The sequence below is a fragment of the Trichomycterus rosablanca genome, chromosome 12, assembly GCF_030014385.1.
Source record: "Trichomycterus rosablanca isolate fTriRos1 chromosome 12, fTriRos1.hap1, whole genome shotgun sequence".
NCBI classification, from domain to species: Eukaryota; Metazoa; Chordata; class Actinopteri; order Siluriformes; family Trichomycteridae; genus Trichomycterus; species Trichomycterus rosablanca.
In genome coordinates this window covers 13,056,310-13,066,921 of record NC_085999.1, presented here as the reverse complement: position 1 = coordinate 13,066,921, position 10,612 = coordinate 13,056,310, and the positions used below count along the sequence as shown (strand labels likewise).

At 38.4% G+C, this 10,612-nt stretch overlaps 2 protein-coding genes across 2 annotated transcripts; both read left to right on the top strand.

The window, feature by feature from the left end:
• Positions 1 to 2,133: 2,133 nt before the first annotated feature.
• Positions 2,134 to 4,039, top strand: LOC134324398 (cytochrome c oxidase copper chaperone). The gene is made up of 4 exons (XM_063006232.1): positions 2,134 to 2,241; positions 3,184 to 3,315; positions 3,399 to 3,507; positions 3,764 to 4,039. Exons 2-3 carry the CDS (start codon positions 3,197 to 3,199, stop codon positions 3,481 to 3,483), a joined length of 204 nt encoding a protein of 67 aa, XP_062862302.1. The 5' UTR covers positions 2,134 to 2,241; positions 3,184 to 3,196; the 3' UTR covers positions 3,484 to 3,507; positions 3,764 to 4,039.
• Positions 4,040 to 6,603: 2,564 nt separating this feature from the next.
• Positions 6,604 to 8,753, top strand: popdc2 (popeye domain containing 2). The gene is made up of 3 exons (XM_063006538.1): positions 6,604 to 7,100; positions 8,005 to 8,113; positions 8,235 to 8,753. Exons 1-3 carry the CDS (start codon positions 6,604 to 6,606, stop codon positions 8,751 to 8,753), a joined length of 1,125 nt encoding a protein of 374 aa, XP_062862608.1.
• The last annotated feature ends 1,859 nt before the right edge of the window (positions 8,754 to 10,612 follow it).

Here is a 10,612-nt window from a genome sequence, read left to right as displayed (position 1 = left end):
TAACCTTCTTAAGATGATTACTTATTACCAGTGAAAGCTAATATCCGTCTCAGTGTAGACACCAGACAACACTTCAACTGATTGATTCTGAAACCTTAACCACTGTCAGAACATTGAGTTCCTGCATCTTGCTCCTTTGGCCAAGTGTAATTATCTATTTATACAGAAACTCTCAGACTCAATCTGTGAAAATGTATGCTCCAGAGATCTACAAACCTAATTGCATAAAATTTAGGACAGTAGGTAAAATACAATAAAAAATTGAAAGCAATGATTTCTAAACTGTCTTTTAACTAAAACAGCACAGAAAATATATATTTAATCTTTTACCTCATCAACTTCATAGATTTTTGTAAATTTACAGTACTGTGCAGAAGTTTAAAGGCAACGGGTGGTCACACCAAATGTTGATTTGATTTAGATTTATCTTTTGTTTATTTAGTTTTGAATATATTTAGAATATTTAGAATAAAGTATTAGCATTTATATTTTTAAAAGCTTTCTTACTTTGCAGCACTTTTTTCACACCTGCCTAAAATTGTACATTGTGCGTCTCTTAATGTTTCTTAATGCATGATTGCATCATCATCTACAGTTCATAAAATAATTAAATCTTTTTAGTGTGTGTAAGCATTATAAGCTTTATGAAAAATACAAACAATATATTCATTTAGGAATTGTCCATTTTTACCACTGCTTTATCCTGGTCTGGGCGGGAAAGAAAGCAATAAATCAGGCTCACACTATATATATGTCGAAAGACACATCCTGTGGTCTTGGAAAAGATGTTAATCTGTTTCAGAAGGGTCAAACTATTGGCATGCATCAAGCAGAGAAAACATCTAAGGAGATTGCTGAAACTACTAAAATCGGGTTAAGAACTGTCCAACGCATTATTAAAAAGTGGAAGGACAGTGGGGAAACATCATCTTCGAGGTAGGAATGTGGTCAGAAAAAAATCTTGAATGATTGTGATCGGCGATCAATTAAACGTTTGGTGAAATCAAATCATAGAAAAACAACAGTAGAACTCAGGGATATGTTTAATAGTGAAAGTAAGAGCATTTCCACACACACAATGCGAAGGGAACTCAAGGGATTGGGACTAAACAGCTGTGTAGCCTTAAGAAAACCACTTGTCAGTGAGGCTAACCGGCAAAAACGGCTTCAATTTGCTAGGGAACATAAAGTTTGGATTCTGGAGCAATGGAAGAAAGTCATGTGGTCTGATGAGTCCAGATTTACCCTGTTCCAGAGTGATGGGCGCATCAGGGTAAGAAGAGAGGCGGCTGAAGTGATGCACCCATCATGCCTAGTCTACCGTACAAGCCTGTGGGGGCAGTGCTATGATCTGGGGTTGCTGCAGTTGGTCAGGTCTAGGTTATGCAACATTATGTGCCCAAAGAATGAGGTCAGCTGACTACCTGAATATACTGAACGACCATGTTATTCCATCAATGAATTTTTTCTTCCCTGATGGCACGGGCATATTCCAAGATGACGATGCCAGAATTCATCAGGCTCAAATTGTGAAAGAGTGGTTCAGGGAGCATGAGACATCATTTTCACACATGGATTGGCCACCACAGAGTCCAGACCTGAACCCCATTGAGAATCTTTGGGATGTGCTGGAGAAGACTTTGCACAGTGGTCCCAATCTCCCATCATCAATACAAGATCTTGGGGTAAAATTATTGCAACTCTGGACAGAAATAAATGTGACATTGCAGAAGCTTGTGGAAACGATGCCACAGCGAATGCGTGCCGTAATCAAAGCTAAAGGCGGCCCAATTAAATATTAGAGTGTGGGACCTTTTTTTTAGCCAGGCAGTGTATAATTTTCTATTTATACTGTAAAGTACATTTAAAAAAAGTGGTTAGTAAAATAAATTAACAAATACAATCACAGGTAATGCCTGCTTTGATCATGATGATGATAATAATAATAATAATAATAACAACAATAATAATAATAATAATAATAACACAAAACATGTAGCAAAACCCACGTGGTAAAATAACTGTTGACTTTTATTTTGAACAGCGTCACAAAACAGCATACACGCCTATTTCCAAGGCTGCACACTACGGCAAGTAATAGTATGTGAGACCCTATGATGCGTACTATTTCAACATACTAGGTAGTACGGTAGTGTGCGCAACCTTTAGGACTTCAATTTTGGTTGAAAACACGCTGTATGAAGAAGTGCGTTATACATAACCACCACTCCAGCTCGTTGGGTAAGTTTTTATTTAACTTCTGCTTTCGTTTAACGTTTTTGCCTGTTCAGGTTAAAAATAATAATTAAGTAATTAAAATAATAGAAGCGCTTATAAGCGATGAAAATATTTGATATATCTGGCTAAATTGTTGTTAGTTAGCTAATGTTAGCCGAGCTTTGACATTAGAGGTGACCTAAATTCATATTCAGTGTTGACATAAACGGTTGACAAAATACCAACCGTTTGCTGGTGGTACAGATTGAAGCTGTAGTACTTTTATGTTAAAACGTTCAAGTGTTTAAATGGGTTTAAGTGTTTAAAAAAACTCTCAACATCACATTAATGAATAAAATATAATTAAGAGACCTGGACTCGATACGTGATCAAATTAAAGTCACTCAGGTCTTTATGCCTGATAGTATTTGCTGCATTTAATACATGTGCTAGGAGTCCATCATCAAATGTATCTAAATGTATATAGACTATATGGCCAAAAGTATTTGAATACCTGACCATGAACTTAAATACTTTTTGGGAATCTGTGTCCATTCAGTAAAAAGAGCATTGCATTACTGGACACTGGTGTTGGTCAAGAAGACCTTAGTTGATGTTCCAGGTTTTTCCAAAGCTGTTTAGTGGGGTTGAGGTTAAGCTTTAAACAGGGGTACAGTCATGTTGAAACAGGAAAGGACCTTCCCTGAACTGTGTCCGCAAAATTGGAAGCATATAAATTGTTAGCATATAAATTGTTTTAATAATTAATTTATTACACCTGTTAGCAACTGTGTCTGAAACATCTGAATTCAATCAATAAAAGGGGTGTCCCAATACTTATGTCCATATAGTGTATATCTGCATACAAATTATGATGTAACGTTGACTTGTTTCACTGTGCATGCAAATACCAGCATATATTCTAATACTTCCATTATAACATTTTATCATGTTTTGATATTACAGCCCCTGTGAGGTAATGTCGACTTTATCTGCTGCTAGTGTTGAGCCCACTGGTGCAATCGAGGGGGCACAAGAGAAGAAACCTTTAAAGCCATGTTGTGCATGCCCAGAAACCAAAAAAGCAAGAGATGCCTGGTAGGTCACATGCATGCATACATACATTATGCTTAAACATGGAATTATAGTTGAATAAGTTTATGTGTATTGTTGTTTTTCAGCATCATTGAAAAGGGAGAGGAAAAATGCACACATCTTATTGAGGCTCATAAGGAGTGTATGAGGGCGCTTGGCTTTAAAATATAATTGTAATGCACAGAAAATAAAGGGGTAAGTATCTGTTATGTCACTTGATGAGATATTTTGATATTTTAATGCTGTTTTTAAGTTTAACACATCCTCTAAATGTCTGCACAAGCACTGTTCATTTGCTAAATTTAACATATCAGGAAAAAAATAAACTGTTGCATGTTTAAAAGTTATGGCAAATGTAATATTTTGTTTTATTTTTGTCTGTGTACATACATTTTCTAATGTGTAGTAAAAAGGCATGTTGCTTGCTAACATAAACATTTTGTTTTTGCAGGATGGGTCAGCTGCACCATGGGATCGGAAATACCAATAATCTGTTTATTCTGCTGAGAGAAGACTTCTATTTAAAATGAATGATCTGAATAAAAATATGATGCCTCTTTGTTTTGTTTATTTCATTTTATGTCTTAATATAAACTGCACATTGTAAGTTGGGCTCAGGGCAACATCATTTTTTCCAGTACAATGCTCCATCTTTAAAAATAAAAATAAATGTGAAAGCACTGTATACCTTACATGTACTACAATTAAAGGAATTTTACAAAGAGTGCTCAAGGGCTGCATTTGTTTTATTCACCATATAGTTTGAATATGCTCTTTGGTCAAATTATGATTCATATTAAAATAACATTGGCTAGTGGTATTCAAACCTTTTTGTGGATAAACCTCTGATAGATTGTATACCCTTTAACTAATAGCACCTCCCCTAACAACTCAAAACATAGAGATATCAAATACATGACTACTTATTAAAAAGAATATGTTAAAGTTATTTAAGGGAAGTGGAGATTTACTTAGCAGTCTGCATTTCAGAATTTTCAATAGAATATGAATAATGTTTAAATTGTATGGTTAAAACGTATTAAAGGCTCTTTATATTGTTCATGAAATCACACATGGAACAATTAAGGCAGCATACATGAAGCCATTTGTATCCTGGATTATGAAAACATGATCATAAAAGGGGGTTTGCACCAAAGGCTGCATTTGGTCTTACAAACGCCTTATACAACCGTCTTATATTTGTTGTATAAACACTGTTTGATCATGGATAACAATCCTTGGGTCCTAAGGATCTCCATTGGTTGATGATTTGGCTTTCATTTACCGCCAATATGTGGAAATATGTGTGTTTTGCATTGACCTGTAATACATTTATAAGTTACAGTACTTCTTATAAGCCATATAATGTCTCTGGTTAGCTGGCACATGTTGCTTTTCCAGAGTGAGTTGTTGGAATTCTTCAATACCTTAAATTCTGCTTATTGTGTGGCACCATTCTATAACTCTTTTGTGCTGTATATTAAGGTAAGGATACTTTAACAGTTGTTTCAAATCGTTTAAATATTTTTAAAAAATAATATTGAAAAGCTAGTTAATTTTGCTCTTTCCGGGTTGCAGTTCCCGCATGATCCTCCAGGGGGCCCGTTCTGTAGTTTCAATACCACTGCTTTAATTAGTCACTATGTAGGCATTAGTTACAGTTGTATGAACACTGACTCAGATTTAGAAAGCAACACTCACAGTAACATTCTAATTGTAATTGCAAGTGACATGAAGCTTAAATGTAACGGCTATATAAAACCCATCTTGGCTGCAGCATATAATCTGCATGTGCTCACATTCCTTCTGACTGAGTGCCTTGTATGGATGAGAAAGCTCTGCTTTGAAGTGGATCCTTCACTGTTTATCAGCCTTTGCCATAGGAGGCACTTCATGCCCGGTACAACAGTACCAGGAGTAAAAATAATTCAGATTGTACAGGCTGACCTACATATAAAATAGATATATGCAGTTAAAAGTTGTGATAACCCTGTAATGGACATGCATGGTGACATATTTAGAATATCAATAATGGCTTTTAATTTTTAAAACAGTGACTAAGACACATTTTTAGCCAACAAAAACTTTTTGAACTTCTATTTTAAGTTTTTTGGAAAATGACCCAAATCTGTGTGGGTTAAAATGTAGTTTTTATATTAATAATTAAATTTACTATTATGATGGTTTCTAATTATTGTCAGTTTTAAAGTAAAATGTCCAACAAACTAATGAACAGAAAATTCTGATGATTTAGGCTAAGAAAAAGAACAGTTGTGGAAATCTGCATTGACACATCTTTGACTTTTACTGTGTAACCCAGCTCTATACAGGACAGTGCCCAATGCATTCAAATTTATTTACATTTTTAGGTAGCTACAAAGAGCAAATTAAAGGGTCAATAAAATGTCTGTAGAAGCTCAGAATTGGTCCATTATTTGGCTAATTAAATAGTCCAGCTGGAAAGGTATAATGATAAAGAAATTTTAGCAAACTACTTAATGCATGCACCCCTACCAGGGGGTGAAGTGGTACAGCCTGCTGATAGTGGCTCTTGGACCTAGATAAGTATGTAGAACTAAAAGCCAGGATGGGTAGTAAACACTGTAACATGACCTTCTGTAATTCAACCCTAAACAGATTCTCCAGAAATGCTTCATGCCAAAGCTCATATGTCTTTGAGGTGCCCGACTGTGCTTAGAGGAGTGTAGATCTCATTTGTGTGTAAAAGACACAACCAAATGAGATTTCCCGGAAACATTGTGTATCTCAAGTTGAAGCATAGTGAAATCCATTGGCTCTCAGCAATGGTGCATTTAGTAGTTGCTCTGCTTTCTGTCACTAACTCTTTCCTCCTTTTCAATTCCAAACATGGTTATCCTTCTAGGGGTGTCTCACCTCCCACTTATGTCTGAACCTTTCCTGCTTTGTCTTTGCAGCAGTGCTCACTCTACTGTGGGCTGGGGTAGAGACACAAGGAGACGAGACGTAGCAGGTGATAGGGGGACTGTAAACGCTGTCAGTGTGGGAGAGATGGAGGGAATGAAGGCAGCTACATTCCACTTGAGTTGTTGATTTTGTTCGCGGGGAATAAAAAAAGATATAAGATAGAAATATATATGCTTAAAAGTGACTGACAAGACAAAAGGAAATTTTTTTTATATACTTTGACCAACATATTGACTTTACGGAAGAGAAATTCTATATGACATTAAAAAGGACAGTCCTCTGAAGACTCTGCTTCAATTTCTACTGAATAAATCTTCTCTGTGTGGATCTTCCGAAGGCAAAATCATGAGTAGTAGCAACTTTAGCGTGTTTGAGACAATAATCTATGGTCACCCACTTTGCGATGGATGGACCAACAATACAGAGGGTGCCATTTACCATCTGGGTAACACCATCCTCTTTTTAGGGTACATGGGAGGCAGCGGAGCTTATGGAGCACTGTACATTTTTAGTTTCTTGGCTCCTGCATTCATGTGTTTAGCACTGTGGGGTTGGCTCACAGTGTGTGGCCTTGATGTCTTCCTCTGGAACGTGCTACTGATGCTGCTCTGCCTGGCCCAGGTGTGCCATCTAATATTCCGTCTAATGCGGGATGGTGTGGCTAAGGAGGATCTTTCGTCTCTCTACTCTGCAGTCTACCAGCCCCTGGATGTACCTGTGCAGGTGTTCAAAGAGATCACAGATGCCTGTGAGAACAAGGTGCTCTCTCTCAAGGCTGAGGAGACTTACGCTATAGAGGGAAAAACACCTATCGATCGGCTTTCCTTTCTGCTCTCTGGAAGGTTAGTAATAAAGTTTTTAATTGTCTTAATATAGTCTTTTGTAAAAGAAAAATAAGCAGGCCTTATTCCAGGCCACCCAAGGAAGATGGAGGTCCCTGCTGAGTCTGGTTTCTCTCAAGGTTTCTTCCTGTAATTTTAGGGGAGTTACCCTCGGCTTGCTCAACAGGGGTTTTTTGTCTGTCTGTCCTGGATTCTGTAAAGTTGCTTTGAGACAATGTCTATTGTAAATGCGCTATACTAATACATTTGACTTGACCTTATTTAATTATCTCAAATTTCATGGGTTGAAACCAAGCGTATTTGTACGTAAGAATTTAACACTACAGACTTTCATTATGATTTGTTGGCGTATGTCAGTTGTTCTTGATTCAATCTCAGTTGGACCTGATGCTTACAGGCTGCACAAAAACATAGTTGTGTGCTGCATGCTCTTTTGTAATGGCTCTTTAATAACATATGTGCCATAGGTTGAGAAATCCCTGACCTACGCACTTGTATCTCAAAGTTGTAAGAATGCATACTTACACATCTAACTGATTTTAAGTAAATATTTGCATCAGGCAGAATGGGGGTATTGGTGCCACACAGCATACATAATTGTTTGTGTAAAGTTATGCCAGGTCTTCTAATGTCAGCATGGGGATGCTCCTGTACTTTGGTTACCTTCCACCTTTGTTCAAAAACATGTCAGTAGGAAGACTGGCTACCGCCAGTGGCCCGTAGGTGTGATTTAATGAGCATATTAGTGTTTTATGTCTTGTGATGAACTGGTACTCTATTTCATGTCATTGTTTTGCTGGGATAGGCTCTGAACCCACCACAGCGGTAAATAAAGAATTTGGACTTCATTTGTTTTAAACAATTATAATTATAAAACTCTCATTTTGTTATTTCTTATTTACAGGATTCGAGTATCTTTAGAAGGTCAGTTCCTTCATCACATATTTCCTCATCAGTTCCTCGATTCTCCAGAATGGGAATCCCTTAGACCAACCGAGGAGGGAAATTTCCAGGTGTTGCTATTATTTTATGCAAACTTATCTTTGCTGTGAATGATTAATTTATGTTATTACCCAATTTACCTCCAAAATATTTATCTTAATTGATAAACTCTTGATTTTTTTCTACACTCAGGTGACTCTAACGGCAGAGATGGATTGCCAATACATCTCCTTTCGCCGGAGACGCCTTTATCTCCTTCTGGCAAAGGATCGCTACATTGCTCGTCTCTTCTCTGTCATGCTTGGAAATGACATTGCAGACAAACTCTATTCTCTTAATGACAAACTCTTTGCCAAAAGTGGGGTACGCCTTGACATTCGTCTGCCCAGCCTCTACCATGTACTTGCTCCTTCACCACCAAGCAGTGAGGGGGGCAGTGCCAGTTCTCCACACAGGGGAAGCCAAGGAAATCAGACAGTTGTGCCAATAGACCCAATACCTGGCAACCAGCATGTAGATTCTGCAGTCTCTAAACGAGGACCAGGGAAGGACCCACATCCGAAAGTTCCGGTCTCTCAGCAACCCTCTATGTGGCCCTCGGACACTGAGATGCCCTTGGGTGAGGACTCAACCAGCCTAGTTCTTGAGGACTTTGCTGATATGATAGGCTCTCTAGTGGACTATGGGAGTGAGAGGGATTATTTAAAATAGAAAATTGGTTGCTGAAGCTAACACACTGGGCCACTTTTTACGACACATGTAAGTACACACAAATAGGGTAGAAATGGTAAAGTAAGGGGGGGGGGGGGGTGATTTGCTTGAATTGGCACTTTGCACTTATTTGGCATCAAACATGAACTGACTAAGAGAATGAGAGGATTGGGTTTTGCACCTAATGATGTTTCTGTTAATTTATCTAACATTTAGCTTTTAAATAAATCTAACATTTCACTTTTTACTGGCACTTACCTCTATCTTGTCACACAACAGCATCTAACTAAAGGTTTACAGTACACTGTATCACTTATTCTTTTAATATGTGTGTGTGTGTGTGTGTGTGTGTGTGTGCAAATTCATGTGTTTATGTTTACTTAGTAGAGTAAACTGAGGTTTAGCATACTGATACAGATACATGTAGATCTCTCTCACTCACTTTCTTAACCGCTTATCCAGTTAGGGTCGCGGGGGATGCTGGAGCCTATCCCAGCTATTCAATGGGCGCAAGGCACACAGTAACACCCTGGACGGGGCGCCAGTCCATCGCAGGGCAGACACACATACACACACACCCATTCACCTATAGGGCAATTCAGTGTCTCCAATTAACCTGACTGCATGTTATTGGACTGTGGGAGGAAACCGGAGCTCCCGGAGGAAACCCACGCATACACGGGGAGAACATGCAAACTCCGCACAGAAAGGATTATGCTGGCTATGACAGGGTCTTGATCTGGTTGATATCCGTCTACAACTTAGTTGACCTGGCTGTGTGAAATGGAGCATTGTTCTGCTGGAAAAATCCAATCCTCAGAGTTGGGGAACATTATCAGAGCAGAATGGTAGCCTCTAGGTGTTTAAAATCCCAACAACACTGTTGTATCTGAGTACACTCATACCAGAGCAACACACACAGCTAGGTCTACTTGTTAGGTGACATAAGCAGTTGTTTAGGGCCCTGCATCCACAAGAAATTGTTCAAAAGTATACTGTTAATAACTGTTATTAAATACTGTTATTAAGTCTTAGAGAAAAATAACCTATACATACAGGCCAGAAAAAAGTAAAATAGTTTTAAAAGAAATTAGTTCAGGCAGCCATTGTTGTTTTATTGACCGTCATATAGACCTTATTAATTAACATTGTGTCAACAAAAAAGACAAGGAACTAAAGAACATGATCATAATGTTTCAGCTCTTTAAAATGCGGGTGGCATGGTGACAGTGGGTAACGCTGTTGCCTCACAGAAAGAAGGGCCTGGGCTTAATTCCCCATGTTTTATCTGTGTCCATGTGGGTTTCTTCCAGGTGCTCTGGTTTCCTCCCACAAGTCCAAAGACATGCAGTCAGGCCAACTGGAGCTACTAAATTGCCCCAAGTGTGAGTGTGACTGGCGACCTGTCCAGAGTGTTTCCTGCATCTCACACAATTAATCAAACCCACTGTGACCCTGGGTCAGGATAAAACAGTGGTTAAACAGACAATGAATGAATGAATGAATGTTTAAAATGTGTATATATGAGTTAGTGCTAAGAGAAAGTCAGTTATTAAGGTAATGCAGGGAACAGGGGCTGTAAAAAGAGTCAGGCCTGAATGTGAAAAGTCTCATTATTCCATTATGGTGCATATTTTTGTTTGTGTGCTTGATTTAAAGGCTGAAAAGTTATAGGCATACCCAGAGATCCAAACCTGTAGCCTCCATTAATCCACTGCCCCCTTCATTCCAAATTCATGCCTGCACCAGCTGCAGGCGATATTGCATTTCATGGGGGGGAGGAATGGGTGGTATTAGATGGCAGGACAGCTGATGGGAGGTGGGCTTTGCTGTCAGTGAAATGCTGACCTTGACACGAG